General features: G+C 34.9%; 1 protein-coding gene across 1 annotated transcript; it reads left to right on the top strand.

The window, feature by feature from the left end:
* The first annotated feature begins 392 nt into the window (after positions 1-392).
* On the top strand, positions 393-8,569 carry asah1b (N-acylsphingosine amidohydrolase (acid ceramidase) 1b). Its single transcript, XM_028565318.1, has 14 exons — positions 393-549; positions 700-746; positions 3,680-3,770; positions 3,868-3,954; positions 4,087-4,165; positions 4,282-4,356; positions 4,446-4,491; positions 4,586-4,730; positions 4,869-4,923; positions 5,026-5,107; positions 6,334-6,465; positions 6,897-7,020; positions 7,751-7,807; positions 7,898-8,569. Exons 1-14 carry the CDS (start codon positions 481-483, stop codon positions 7,985-7,987), a joined length of 1,179 nt encoding a protein of 392 aa, XP_028421119.1. The 5' UTR covers positions 393-480; the 3' UTR covers positions 7,988-8,569.
* The last annotated feature ends 7,356 nt before the right edge of the window (positions 8,570-15,925 follow it).

Below are 15,925 nucleotides of genomic sequence, written 5' to 3'. Positions count from 1 at the left end.
ACAGTAGGAAAACAACTGCAACAGAGAGGTTATTAATTATAACCTCTTTGATGGCAATCAACCATTTGGGTGGTCGGCATGGATGTATTCATAGATATATATCTATGGGATGTATTAAGGTTAAGGTCATAAGGTCTGTCATGTTATTCATTTACACTTCCGCATGGAAACAACCACTGGCGATCAGTTTCGAGGGGTGTTTTGTATCACTTTATTACTATTTTTGTCGGAGGCTCTCGCTTTTACGGCAAACTAAATCAACGAAATTGTTAAGTTTTCAATGCAGTCGAAAACGTATGTGAATAATCACTGGTGTTATTTGTACACAAGGTGTTTTATGTCCATTTAAGAGCTTCCGGTTTCCCCTCTCTTGTATAAAAGCCATGTCACTGGCACGAGGTAAACAGTAGCGGCTTCCGCAGTAAACTTGGTATATTAGCAGCCACAGTACAGCACCAGTCTGGGTGAAATCCTTCAAAAATGGGCCACTGTGTTTTCCTCATTTTAGCGGCTTTGTTTTCCGTCACATCGACACAGTTTATCCCGCCGGTAAGAGGCATTCCTGCCAATCATTCATAGATATATATATGCCAATCATTTAGCCGTGCCTGAGTGTGTTATCAAACTGGAAGTATGAGGTGTGTTGATGTTTTTATTCTGAAGTTACATATACACCTTTTTAAATGAATTCATTTACAGTACACAGAAGAATGTCGGACAGAAATGTATCCACCAAAGGGTCCCACGTAAGTAACATTAGTTTGTAAAAGTCCCCGTTTAACGAGTTAGTTGTGTATGATGATGTATTGTGTAACCGATCTCTGCAACCTTCACTTGCGTCTCGTAATTTTTAACTTTAAAATTCACAAGTTGCCGGTACGTGTATATATGCTGCGTTTGGTCTGTTGGAAAGAAAAAAAAATCGAATGGACATGTACGCTCACCTTAAAGATCATTAGGAATACCTGTAAGACTTCTCGTTAATGCAATTAGCTAATCAACCAATAACATGGCAGCAGCTTCAATGCATGTAGGGGTGTCGTCCAGGTCTAGACAATCTCCTGAACTCCAAAATGAATGTCAGAATGGGAAAGAAAGGTGATCTAAGCAACTTTGAGCGTGGCATGGTTGATGGTGCCAGACGGGCTGGTCTGAGTATTTCACAATCTGCTCAGCTACTGGGATTTTCACGCACAACCATTTCTAGGGTTTACAAACAATGGTCTGAAAAAGTGAAAAACATCCAGTATGCTGCAGTCCTGGGGGGCGAAAATGCCTTGTTGACGCTAGAGGTCAGAGGAGAATGGGCCGAGTGATTCCAGCTGATAGAAGATCAACTTTGACTCAAATAACCACTCGTTACAACCGAGGTATGCAGCAAAGCATTTGTGAAGCCACAACACGCACAACCTTGAGGCGGATGGGCTACACCAGCAGAAGACCCCACCGGGTACCACTCATCTCCACTAAAAATAGGGAAATGAGGCTACAATTTGCACAAGCTCCCCAAAATTGGACAGTTGAAGACTGGAAAAATGTTGCCTGGTCTGATGAGTATCGATTTCTGTTGAGACATTCCGATGGTAGAGTCAGAATTTGGCGTAAACAGACTGAGAACATGGATCCATCATGCCTTGTTACTCTGTGCAGGCTGGTGGTGGTGGTGCAATGGTGTGGGGGATGTTTTCTTGGCACACTTTAGGCCCCTTAGTACCAATTGGGCATTGTCTAAATGCCACAGCCTACCTGAGCATTGTTTCTGACATGTCCATCCCTTTATGACCACCATGTACCCATCCTCTGATGGCTACTTCCAGCAGGATAATGCACCATGTCACAGAGCTCCAATCATTTCAAATTGGTTTCTTCACTGTACTAAAATGGCCCCCACAGTCACCAGATCTCAGCCCAATAGAACATCTTTGGGATGTGGTGGAACGGGAGCTTCGTACCCTGGATGTGCATCCCACAAATCTCCATCAACTGCAAGATGCTCTCCTATCAATATGGGCCAACATTTCTAAATAATGCTTCCAGCACCTTGTTGAATCAATAACCCAAAGAATTAAGGCAGTTCTGAAGGTGAAATGGGGTCAAACACAGTATTAGTAGGGTGTTCCTAATAATTCTTTAGGCGAGTGTGTGTATATAGTCCTTTTTTTTTTGTTTGCTCAAAAAACAAATGTCACAAAGCCTCTGCTGGAAAAGACATGGACATTTAGGCATGAGACATGATGTTGAACAATTACTCTAGCACATTAACACATCACAAGGATCTCTGTGATAACAGTTAAATGTCTTCTGCAACTCTTGGTAATAAATTGATAATTTAAGTCATTTATCAAACAGAAAAGCTATGCAGTGTTTCAGCTTGTCAAACCTAAAGATTGTACTGCTTTTTCTCTGTCACAAACTAAATAACTTTGGAGGGTTAGGGTTAGTCTTTGACTTGGGCACTGAGAATTTCCCAGGCATTTTCACCATTTCTATTATACTAAACAAATAATCTAAAATATAATTGGCAGATTCATTGAAACTGATAAGTTGTTAGATGTAGCCTTAATGGGCTTCATGAGAACAGATCTGTAACAGAAATGCATTTCAAACTGGGGGCTTGGATTTTAAAAGGTGTGGGTGTAACAAAAATACACAGTTATAGGGAAATTGTAGGATCTAGTATTTTTGGAGTGGGACCCATAATGGGGAATAAAAAACAAAATGTATCGGCCTCTGCTCTGCTGCAATGATTTTTGACCATTCATTATTAATCTGTCTCTTGCACATCCCCCAAATTTATGGAAGTGCAATTCCCTTGAGAATAAATTGTTTCTTGGTTTAACTTTTTAAAATCTGCAATTCTGTCAACAGGAAATTATTAATAGGAAAGCGTGGCGTCTGATGAATTGGGCTACGTTAGAGGCAAATTTTAGGAATGAAAATATTCTCTGAGATGTTGCATAAAATACATATTCACATTTCCAACAGCACTTGAAGGCAGCATATGTTTCTAAGCACATTGTTCTGTTGATGCCCTAACTATGATGATTACTACTATGAAAGTAGTGATCATCAGTTTTTATTTTAGCGTTGCATGTTATTTTTGGGGAAATTTGGTTGAAAGAAATCCATATTTCTGATTTTTCTTTTTCGAAAAAGGGGGTCAAATTTGACCCAAGGACAACATGAGGGTTAACTTCTAAATTATTTTTGATTTCTTAATTCATTGTTCAGTCTGTAAACTGTCAAATAATAAATAAAAGGTAAAATATATAAAAAGTTAAAATAAAAATTGCTTATTTTATTTGACAATTAGTCCAAAATACAGTGATATAAAGTCTTTGACATAAAATTGAGAAAAGCATGACTTTTTATTTATTTATTTTTTTTTTTCATCTAAGAAGCTGGAGCCAAACAATCTGGGGGATTTTTGCTTGATGAATGGTTAAAATGATCGAACTTGTTGGTGATTCATTTGATCTACTTACTAGGATTTACTTGTGAGATTTGAAATGGACTGCACGGCCTCAGCTGCTGCATTTCTAACCCCGGAGGCATTCCATTTCAAGTTAATTCAAAACTCATAAATACAACTCATTTCTAGTCAGTGATGTTGTGAATAGGATGTTGTCATTTGCATCGTTATGCTTGAGCAGTTTTACAGCTTTCCATTTCTAATCAGGTTCAGAGGAGCTGTCGGTTGGTACACAGTGGACCTTGACCTACCGCCCAGCAAGAGATGGACAGCTCTAATCACTGACAAAAAAACTGATGTAAGAACGCTGTCAAGTACTTTAAATTAGTCTCACTGAAATGTCACTTTTTTTTTTTTTTTTTTTTCTTTTTAAACTCTGTTCTCTATATTTGAAGCTGGTCAACATGATCCAGGCCATCCGAGACTTGGCTAATGCGTTTGTGCCCAGTGGAAGGCTGATTGAGCTGGTTGACATTACGCTGGTGGGTATCATTTCTCTCTCAGATATATATATATATATATATATATATATATATATATATATATATTTTTTTTTTTTTTAAATTGTCATTGAAAGCTTTATGACTGCAGTGTGTTTTTATAATGATCTGCAGCCTTTGATGGTGGACACTCTCCCAAACCCTTTCGGTGATGAAATCAAAGGAATTGCAGCTGCTTCAGGGATTCCTCTTGGTAAGAAAACACTAATTCCTTCTTTATATAGTAACTGTTTATATATTTAAAAAAAGAAATTAGTTTCATTGACCTCCTGTCCTTTTTGTTTATTTTCTTCATCTTTTATAATCTAGGTGAAGTCGTCTTGTTCAACATCTTCTATGAGGTGTTCACTGTGTGCACATCAGTTGTTGCAGAAGACAATAAGGGTGGGTCATCAAACAGAATCTGATTAATTAACTTTAAAATATAATTCTATATCAGTACTGAAATGCCTTTGGGCTTTGCACACTTACAGGTAACCTCATTCATGGTAGAAATCTGGATTTTGGATTATTTATGGGGTAAGAAATCCCCCCTCAAAATCCCATTTTTAAGCTTGATAGTCTTGACTCGGATGCGATAAATAACATGGGATGGACTTGTCCCTCTTCACAGCTGGGATGTGAAAAACAAGTCATGGATCATTAGTGAGAAGCTGAAGCCTCTGGTTGTCAACCTCGACTTCAAGAGAAATAATCAGACCGTCTTCAAGTCTACAAACTTTGCTGGATACGTTGGCATGCTGACTGGCATCAAGCCTGTAAGTCATTACGTATTCTAACTCAATTATCCTAAAAAAATGATTTCACACCAATGACAGCTGTTGAGGTGTGTATGTTTCTTGCACAGTTCTTGATGTAAGAAAGCTTCAACGATTTTTCTTCTTTCTTACACGTAGCACACATTCACTCTGACTATGAATGAGCGCTTCAGTCTCGATGGAGGATACATTGGTGAGAGATTAACTGTTTTGCTCAGCACCATTTCTCCAGGCGTTCGAGTCGAGGCCTCTGTTTTGTGGCTGCTTGTCGTCCTCTAAATCTGTTCACATGCAGGAATCCTGGAGTGGATCTTGGGGAAGAGAGATGGGATGTGGATGAGCTTCCTCACTCGCTCAGTCCTAGAAAATGCAACCAGGTATTTATTCCTCTTCAATATTTAAGGTACATTGTGCAGAAGTTTGCCACTGGTGAACAGGTGTGTATTGTTTGTATGTGGTGTTCTAGAATGCATGCATACGGGCGGATGCACGCACAACACAACACGGTGATTATGTGATGCACATTTTTGTTGAGGACAGCCATGTATATCTAGGATTGGGCATCCATAACCGAGTCCTACTTGGAATAGTTTAAAAAAAATTACGATTCCAGTAGACTGGTTTCTTTTTTGAAATCGTTTGGAGGATTTGGTTTCAAATCCGATCATCGCTTCCCAATTTAACCTGTGCGATTTTTGATTTCCGAAGCAGCCAGGCGCTTGTTGTGTTGCAGCCTTGGAGCACCGTAAGCGGCGCTCTAGTGTGGCTTTATTTTACATTGAAAAAGCCCTGTAAAACTGCAAAGCACCATTGACTCAAAACAAAACGTTCCTCTTATTTGTGAAAATAGGCATCTGACCTTTTTCAACTCCACCCCTCGAAGAATCGATAAGAACCGGAATCGAAAGGAAGAATCACAATTGGAATCAGAATTGTTCAAATCCAAACGATGCCCAACCCTATGTATATCTGTCTGATGGCAGTAATGTGCTGTAAAATGTTGCAGTGCACTGGTATGAGAGAAGAAGGCCATAAGCTAATGTACAGAATGCAGGTTTCAAAAGACTAAGAAAAAGCTTTGCAAATGTGCTTTAATTGGTTAAAAAAAAATGCAGTGAACATGTTTGTTAGGTATTAAGGACTCAGAAGATGCAATTTGCTGACAAATGTGAATAAAAAAAAAAAAACTTTATTACAATGAAAGCTCCACAGGGTTTTAGCATCCTGAAAAATTCAATGCTTCTCAATTTCAAGGCATGTTTATTTGTATATTACAGTTCAACGAGGCAATTCAAATGGTTTACATGAGACATAAAACATTATTGAGAAACACAAGGCAATATAAAAAGACATGAATATGATTTGAAAGAGACTACAGTGTACAAACATTGCTGTGTAATGTATGAATGCACAGTCCCACGTTTAATAAGAAAAGGCCGTTGCAAAAAGAATTTTGCAGCTTTGGTTTAAAAGAGCTGAGCGTTGAAGCAGACTTCAGTTTTTCTGGATCCAAATTTGTGGCGCATAATTACTGAATGCTGCCTCTCCGTGTCCAGCGACGATGTCTCTGTACCAACAATGAGTCTTGTCCTGTTCTCGCCAGCTATGAGGAAGCCAAAAGTCGCCTGGCTCAGACCAAGCTGCTGGCTCCAGCTTACTTCATCCTCGGAGGAAACCAGACCGGCCAGGGCTGCATCATCACACGGTCCAGACTGCTCAGCATTGATCTCTTGGAGTAAGTACTAGAGCTTATTCAGCATTTAATGTCGACAATACAGTATGTTTTTTGCGTTCCTGGAGGAGTTTTTAAATGCTTAATCACCGCGTATATTTGGATTCCAAATTGGTGACCGTCCTGAACAAACCTCAAACACCATATAACCTATAAAATGAAACCTAGGAGTGATATATGGTGAGTTGTGCCTGACTGACCTTTTTGTGTGGAACAGTCTCGTGAATTTGCTAGTGTCACAATGACACAGCATTTCTCGTGTTTCTGTATAAATCCTAACTTGCTCAACTAGGAACTGATGACAGCTTTACTGTAGTTTCAGATTGTGATTAAACAGCAGAGTTCACAAATCAGGTGCTTAGTGTCACATGTTGAGGGTTTTTTTTTTTTTTTTTTTTTTTTTTTTTTTTTATTTAATTTGTTTTTTATTTCAGGATTGACCTGAAGCTGGGCCGGTGGTACGTCCTGGAGACCAACTACGACCACTGGAAGGATCCTTTTTTCCTGGATGATCGCAGAACTCCTGCCGTGAGGTGCATGAACCAGACCACACAGACAGTAAGTACTTAGACAGATGTGGAATAAGTATTCAGATCTTTCACTGAAGTAAAAGTAGCAATACCACATTGTATAAATACTCTAAAAGTTCAACAGTCACAATTGTATTTAAGTGAAAGTACATTTGCATTAAAATATACTTCTAAATACCAAAAGTGAAAGTTCTCATAGTGCAGAACGGCCCATTTCAGAACGATAAATATTGTATTTACTGACACATTAATATGTATGAATCCCTAATGTTGTAGTTGGTAAAGGTGGAGCTAATTTTTAATGACTTCACTGCCAGGTACCATAAACTATAATAATCAATCATAATTTAGTTTGATTAGATTGTTGTTAATTATTAGTTTTATATTTTGTATTAATCTGAACATCTTTCGGATACATGTAGTGGAGTAAAAAGTACAATATGTGCTTCTCTGTTGTGGAGTAGAAGCATGAAGTAGAATAAAATGGAAATACTCAAGTAAAGTAGAAGTACCTACAAAATTGTGCGTAGTTGCATTCCACCGCTGGCTGACGACAGTCCACTTCCTGGACTGAACTGGACAAATATCGGTCTCCGATTTAGAGGATGTGAATGTTTTCAGATGTAGTTATAGCTGCGTAATGCCAGTCATGTGATATTTTTTATTTTTTGGGCTGTAATACAAGTCTGACAAGTTAGATTCCTGTTTTTTATCAAAGTGGTAAGACACCTTTTTGATCTGTCTTTTTTTTTTTTCAGAATGTCTCCCTGAAGACAATGTATGATGTCCTCTCCACCAAACCAGTGCTAAACAAGGTGAGCCTTCCAATGGCCGTTTGTATGTATTTATTAAAAGCAAGTTGGATTTGTTCAGTGTAAATAACGTTTGCCTGCTGTTTTTCACAGTTGACCACATACACAACACTGATGCAAGTGTCTGAGGGAAAACTGGAGTCGTATATCCGCGACTGCCCGAATCCCTGCATGCCCTGGTAACACTCCAACCACTGAACCCTGAACAGTTTGTAAATGCCTATCTGCATGGAGAAGCTGTGATAAAGACAAGCTCAGCTGATCTTGGGGCAGAAGTGGATTTTGTTCCTTTTGAACGGTTTGCACAACTATCAAATCACATGAACCAAAGTTTGTCTTGATATTTTGTGTTTTGGTTTCCAAACTATTCAGGAATACTTAAAAGCTTTGAAAATACTGAATATTATGTTTGTTTTTTCTGTCCCCTCAGTAATTTTTACTGTAATGGGTTATTTGCAAAATGAGTTAATCAGTGATCTCACCATGGGCATAGGGACCCCTGAGATAAAGGCATGTGTGTAATTTCAATTAATGCAAAATATGGTTACATTTTTTAGTTGGATTTCTCAAATCCACTCACCATTTAGTGCCTCCACACTGTAGCCCTGCTTTATTAGTTTTTGTTTTTGAATCCAGGTCAAAGTCAAAATGTTGACCTAGGTTAGTTACAGTCACTGTCTCACTGATCACTGACCATTTTACACACTGATACTGACCAATGTACCTCATGGATTAAGATGTTTAATAAAATGATTCCCAAATTTATGGTTGTACTTGTTTCTGATGTAATTTTTACCAGGTAAACTGGTTATATTTTGAATTTACTTGAAATAATTATTTTTATTGGTGAGTTTATTATAGATTATTTTCCCCAATTAATCTGTGAATCGTTTTGTCTATAAAATGTAAGAAAATAGGGGAAAAACACCACAATTTCCCATAGGAAGTAATGTCATTCAAATGTACAAAACACAAACAATGTATTTACAGGGTACTGTATGTGCAGGAATCCTGAACTTAAATATAATACCTTTTACACCCTTTCCATACATTTTAAAAACTCATTGCCACTTCATGTTCTTACCAGTTACATCAGCAATTTACCATACATTTACTGTAAGACAGCACAACTAAACAGTAAAAGTGTAGTTTGCCCTAAAAGTCATAGCATCTCAAAAAATTTGATAAAGTCATAGTATGGTATGTCATAAAATCTCATGGTATAGTATGTCAAAAAATGAAATAAGTCAGTGTTGTATTTCAAAAGGGTAATAAAAAGTCATAGTATTTCATAAGTCATCGTATACTATGTTATCAAAAGTCAAAGTATAGTATGTATTAAAAAAAGTCAGTATAATATGTCATAGTATAGAATGTCAAATGTAATTCTCATATTGTATATCAAAAAGTCATAGTATAGTATGTCAAAATATTTTAGTAAAAAGTCATAGTATTGGTCATGAAAGTCATAGTATGTCATAACATTTCATAGTAAAGTATGTCAAAAAATGTAATAAATTATAGTATGTCAAAAATGTAATAAAAAGTCCTATTGTATATCAAAAAGTCATAGTATAGTATGTCATAAAAAAGTCAAAGTATAGTATGTAAAAATAAAGTTATAGTATAGTTTGTTGGGAAAAGTGATACAAATGCCATAGTATAGTATGTTGAATAACGTGATAAAAAGTCATTATATAGTATGTCAAAAATAGTCAAGCATAGTATGTAAAAACATGTCGAAAAAAGTCATAGTATGTCCAAAAAAGTGATTTTGAATTGTCTCCAGCTACTAATCAACCGTACGTCAGGGACTTGAAATGGCTACCATCCAGTACCTAAGCAAAGACCCTTATTGACTGAGCTACCAACAAAGCAGTGACACCGTGATAAAAAAGTGGTAAAATAAAAGTCATATGTTGGAAAAAATCATAAAAAAGTTATAATGTAGTATGTTGAAAAAAATCATAAAAATGTTATAGTATAGCATATCGAAAAAAGTGATAAAATAGTCTTAGTATAGCATGTCGAAAAAAAGTTATAAAAAAAGTCATAGTATAGCATGTCGATAAAAACGGATTAAAAAGTCATAATATAGCATGTCAATAAAAACGGATTAAAAAGTCATAGTATAGTTTGTCAAAAAAAATGACATAGTATAGCATGTAGAAAAAAGTGATAAAATAGTCATAGTATAGTATGTCGAAAAAAGTGATAAAATAGTAATAGTATAGCATGTCGAAAAAAGTGATAAAATAGTAATAGTATAGCATGTCGAAAAAAGTGATAAAATAGTCATAGTATAGTATGTCGAAAAAAGTGATAAAATAGTCATAGTATAGCATGTCGAAAAAAGTGATAAAATAGTAATAGTATAGCATGTCGAAAAAAGTGATAAAATAGTCATAGTATTGTATGTCGAAAAAAGTGATAAAATAGTCATAGTATAGCATGTCGAAAAAAGTGATAAAATAGTCATAGTATTGTATGTCGAAAAAAGTGATAAAATAGTAATAGTATAGCATGTCGAAAAAAGTGATAAAATAGTCATAGTATAGTATGTCGAAAAAAGTGATAAAATAGTAATAGTATAGCATGTCAAAAAAAGTGATAAAATAGTCATAGTATTGTATGTCGAAAAAAGAATTTACCTGATGAAGGTCTAAGACCGAAACGTTGTATTTTTCTAAATAAATAATTGCTTGCGTTATGTTCAGTGTGCGGGACTTTTTCTAAGCTTCTGATCTGCTACTTTTGATCATATCCTACACACCTGCCCGACAAAAGAGGTGTGCAAAAAGCATTCTTACAATGTCGAAAAAAGTGATAAAATAGTCATAGTATACTATGTCGAAAAAAGTGATGAAATAGTCATAGTATACTATGTCGAAAAAAGTGATTAAGTAGTCATAGTATAGTATGTCGAAAAGAGTTATAGAAAAGTCATAGTATAGTATGTCAATAAAAACAGATAAAAAGTCCTAGTATAGTATGTCAAAAAAAAGTCATAGTATTGTATGTCAGTCATAAAAAGTCATAGTATAGTATGTCAAAAAAGTCAGTATTGTGTCTTAGAAAAAGTATATTAGTATAGTATGTCAAAATATTTTTGTAAAAAGTCATAGTATTGGTCATGAAAGTCATAGTATAATGTCATAACATTTCATATATGTCAAAAAATTTAATAAGTTATAGTATGTCAAAAATGTAATAAAAAGTCCTATTGTATATCAAAAAGTCATAGTATTTTATGTAATAAAAAAATCATAGTATAGTATGTCATAAAAATTCATAGTATTGTATGTCATCAAAATGTTATGGTTTAGTATGTCCAAAGATTTTATAAAAAGTTATAGTATAGAATGTCAAAATAGTCATAGTATTGTATGTCATAAAAAAGTCATAGTATATGTAAAAATAAAGTAATAGTATAGTTTTTTGGGAAAAGTGATACAAATGCCATAGTATAGTATGTTGAATAACGTGATAAAAAGTCATTATATAGTATGTCAAAAATAGTCAAGCATAGTATGTCAAAAAATGTCGAAAAAAGTCATAGTATGTCCAAAAAAGTGATTTTGAATTGTCTCCAGCTACTAATCAACCGTACGTCAGGGACTTGAAATGGTTACCATCCAGTACCTAAGCAAAGACCCTTATTGACTGAGCTACCAAAGCAGTGACACCGTGATAAAAAAGTGGTAAAATAAAAGTCATACGGTATGTTGGAAAAAATCATAAAAAAGTTATAATATAGTATGTTGGAAAAAAATCATAAAAATGTTATAGTATAGCATATCGAAAAAAGTGATCAAATAGTCTTAGTATAGCATGTCGAAAAAAACTGATGAAAAAGTCATAGTATAGTATCGAAAAAAAGTTATAAAAAAAAGTCATAGTAAAGTATGTCGATAAAAACGCATTAAAAAGTCATAGTATAGTTTGTTAAAAAAATGCCATAGTATAGCATGTCGAAAAAAGTGATAAAATAGTCATAGTATTGTATGTCGAAAAAAGAATTTACCTGATGAAGGTCTAAGACCGAAACGTTGTATTTTTCTAAATAAATAATTGCTTGCGTTATGTTCAGTGTGCGGGACTTTTTCTAAGCTTCTGATCTGCTACTTTTGATCATATCCTACACACCTGCCCGACAAAAGAGGTGTGCAAAAAGCTTTCCTACAATGTCGAAAAAAAGTGATAAAATAGTCATAGTATACTATGTCGAAAAAAGTGATGAAATAGTAATAGTATGGTATGTCGAAAAAAGGGATAATGTAGTCATAGTATACTATGTCGAAAAGAGTTATAGAAAAGTCATAGTATAGTATGTCAATAAAAACAGATAAAAAAGTCATAGTATAGTATGTCGAAAAAAAAGCCATAGTATATAGCATGTCGACAAAAGTCATTGTATAGCATGTCGAAAAAAGTGATAAAATAGTCATAGTATTGTATGTCGAAAAAAGTGATAGAAAAGTCATTGTATAGTATGTTAAAAAACTGATAAAAAAGTCATAGTATAGTTTGTCAAAAAAATGCCATAGTATATAGTATATAGTATAGCATGTATAAAAAAGTGATAAAATAGTCATAGTATTGTATGTCAAAAAAAGAATTTACCTGATGAAGGTCTAAGACCGTAACGTATTTTTCTAAATAAATAATTGCTTGAGTAATGTTCGGTGTGCGGGACTTTTTCTAAGCTTCTGATCTGCTACTTTTGATCATATCCTTCGCACCTGCCGGACAAAAGGTGTGCAAAAAAGCTTTCTTACAATGTCGAAAAAAGTGAAAGAATTGTTATAGTATACTATGTCGAAAAAAGTGATAAAAAAGTCCATAGTATAGTATGTCGGAGAAAGTAATAAAGTCATAGTATTGTATGTCGGAAAAAGTGATAAGAGAGATTGACAGGAACACAACTTTTGTCTTAGCCTAGGTCTTAAAAACTAATTACAGCCTACAGGATTTGAACACCCAACTTTCTAGCTTCCAATCATTCTCTTCTCATCCCAAGCTATCTGATCTGACAGTTTTAAAGGTTTCGTCATATTTAGCTCTTTCACTTAGTATATTGGACCTCAAAACAACAACACTCAACCTTCTTTTTTTTTAAAGATTAGTTTTTGGTCATTTTTAGGCCTTTATTTGGACAGGACAGCTTAGACTTGAAAGGGGAGAGAGAAGGGGAATGACCTGCAGCAAAGGGACGCAGGTTGGAGTCAAACCTGCGGCCGCTGCGTTGAGGAGTAAACCTCTATATATGGGCGCCCGCTCTACCAGGTGAGCTAAAGAGGGTCCCAAACAAACACTCAACCTTCTGTCTTCCAATCATTCTATTCTCATAGAGTCAAAAAAAGTGATAAAATAGTCATATTATAGTATGTGGAAAAAGTATAGCATATTGAAAAGAAGTGATAAAAAAAAATCATAGTATAGTATGTCCAAAAAAGTGATAAGAGAGACTGACAGGAGCACAACTTTTTTTTGTCAAAAAAAAAGGTCATGGTATAGTATGTTGGAAAAAGTGATAGCTAAGTCATAGTATAGTTTGTTGAAAAAAGTCATAAAAAAAAGTTATAGTAGGGTGCGTGGGTAGCTCACCTAGTAAAGCGCGTGCCCATATACAGAGGCTCAGTCCTTGACGCAGTGTCCTCAGGTTAGATTCCAAACTGCGGCCCTTTGCTGCAGGTCATTCCCCTCTCTCTCCCCTTTCATAGCTAAGCTATCCTGTCACAAATAAAGGCCTAAAATGGCCAAAACAAATCTTTAAAAAAAAGTTATAGTATAGCATGTCGAAAAAAGTGATAAAATAGTCATAGTATAGTATGTCGAAAAAAGTCATAGTATAGTATGTCGTAGTATAGTATGTCGAAAAAAAGTCATAGTATAGTATGTCGTAGTATAGTATGTCGAAAAAAGTCATAGTATAGCATGTCGAAAAAGTCATAGTATAGTATGTCGAAAGTAGTCATAGTATAGTATTTCGAAAAAAGTGATAAAATAGTCATAGTATAGTATGTTGATAAAAGTAATAAAATAGTCATAGTATAGTATGTCGATAAAAGTGATAAAATAGTCATAGTATAGTATGTCGATAAAAACGGATAAAAAAGTCTATTTATGACATACGTATGTCAAAAAATTTAATAAAAAGTCAGTATTGTATGTCATGAAAAGTCATAGTATAGAATTTCAAAACCGTTATAGTATGGTATGTCAAAATCTTTTATAAAAATAAATGTATATCAAAAATAAATAGTATTTCATGTATAAAAAAGTTATGGTATTGTTTGTCAAAAAATTAAATAAAAAGTCATAGTATACTATGTCAAAACATGTAATAAAAAGTTCTAAAAAGTCATAGTATAGTGTCATAGAAAAAGTCATAGTATTGTATGTCAAAGCAAGTGATAAAAAGTCATAGTATAGTTAGTCAAGAATCATCATAGTATAGTGTGTCAAAAACCTTTTCTAAAAATTCATAGTATAATGTCATAAAAAGTCTAGTAATGTATGTAAAATAGTCATATTATTGTAAGTCATAAAAAAAAATCATAGTATAGTATGTCAAAAAAAAATTATAAAAAGTCATAGTATTGTATGTCAAAAAATCATGGTGTGTGTGTCATAGTATTGTGTCATAAAAATAGTCATAGTATATAGTATGTCAAGAAATGTAATAAAAAGTTGTAGTATTGTATTTCATGAAAAGTCATAGTATAGTATGTCAAAGAAGTCATAGTATAGTGTTATAATAAAGTCATATTTTAGTAAGTTGTGTATCAAAAGGTCATGGTATTGTATGTCATTAAAGTCATAAAAAGTCATAGTATAGTATGTCATAAAAAAATCATAGTATAGTATGTCATAAAAGTCATAGTATATGTCATAAAAAAGTCATAGTATAGTGCATCATAAAAGTCATAAAAAGTCATAGTATAGTATGTCATAAAATGTCATAATATGTTATGGAAATGTCATAGTATTGTATGTCATAAAAGTCATAGTATAGTATGTCAAAAAAGTGATAAAAAAAAGTCATAGTATCATATCTCAGAAAAAGTCATAGTATTGTATGTCATAAAAAGTCATCAGAATCAGAAAATGTTTTATTGCCACAATAAGTACACTTATGTAGAATGAGCCTTGGTGAAAGGTGCATACGTAAACAAACAAACATATTAAACAATAATATAAAATAAACAATGAATACAGAAAAACAAATACATACAGAAAGTGACTGATGCATTGTGAAAAAAGGCTTAATGTGTTGAGTGCAAAATTTGCAAAGATTATATAGTACATGCAATGGCCAGATGTACAGTCCAGGATGAAGGTTAGTGCAAGTGTAGTGACCAGGGATGGGGGTGGGGGGTAAGAGTCGGTGTCAGTGGGGGGCCGGGCCTTGTTGGTTTTTATTTCGTGAGGTTTTGGTCCTGATGGACGACAGGCAGGAGGGAAGGGGTTCAAACCAGGGTGTCCAGGGTGAGAGGGATCGGCTACAGTTGTTCCTGCCCGCCTCAGCCTCCTGGAGGCGTACAGGTCCTGGAGAGCCGTCAGATCGCAGCCAATCACCTTCTCAGTAGAGCGGCACTCTGCTCTTGTCCTTAGAAGAGACAGCAGCGTACGAGATGGTGATGGAGCAGCTGAGGAAAGACATCACGTGTTGTGCTTTTTTTGACGAGGTCCTGGGAGATGATGGAGCCCAGGAAGCGGAAGAACTCCACAATGTTGACTGTGGAGTCACCCAGGGGATTCCTAAAGTCCACAACCATCTCCACTGTCTTCAGAGCGTTTAGCCCAAAGTTGTTCTGACTGCACCGGGTCATCAGGTGGTCAATCTCCCACCGGTAGGCGAACCCATCCCCACCAGTCATACTATTGTGTGTCATAAAAAGTCCTAATATAGTATGTCAAAAATGTAATAAAAAGTCATAGTATGTATGCCAAAACAATTAATAAAAAGTAATATAATTGTATGTCAAAAAAGTCATAGCATATTAAGTATAGTATGTCTTAAAAAATTCATAGTATTAAAAAAAGTCAGTTTAGTATGTCAAAAAATGTAATAAAAAGTCACAGTATAGTATGTCAAAAACATAATGGTATTGTATG

Source organism: Perca flavescens, chromosome 2 (genome assembly GCF_004354835.1).
Source record: "Perca flavescens isolate YP-PL-M2 chromosome 2, PFLA_1.0, whole genome shotgun sequence".
Taxonomy (NCBI): domain Eukaryota; kingdom Metazoa; phylum Chordata; class Actinopteri; order Perciformes; family Percidae; genus Perca; species Perca flavescens.
Note: the sequence above shows the minus strand (reverse complement) of the source record. Positions and strands in the feature narration are given on the sequence as shown.

Coding starts and splice junctions, on each gene's coding strand:
- asah1b (XM_028565318.1), top strand. CDS start 481: ATGGGCCACTGTGTTTTCCTCATTTTAGCGGCTTTGTTTTCCGTCACA. Junction 6,466..6,896: donor CTCAGCATTGATCTCTTGGA/GTAAGTACTAGA, acceptor TTTTTATTTCAG/GATTGACCTGAAGCTGGGCC. Junction 7,808..7,897: donor CCAAACCAGTGCTAAACAAG/GTGAGCCTTCCA, acceptor TGTTTTTCACAG/TTGACCACATACACAACACT.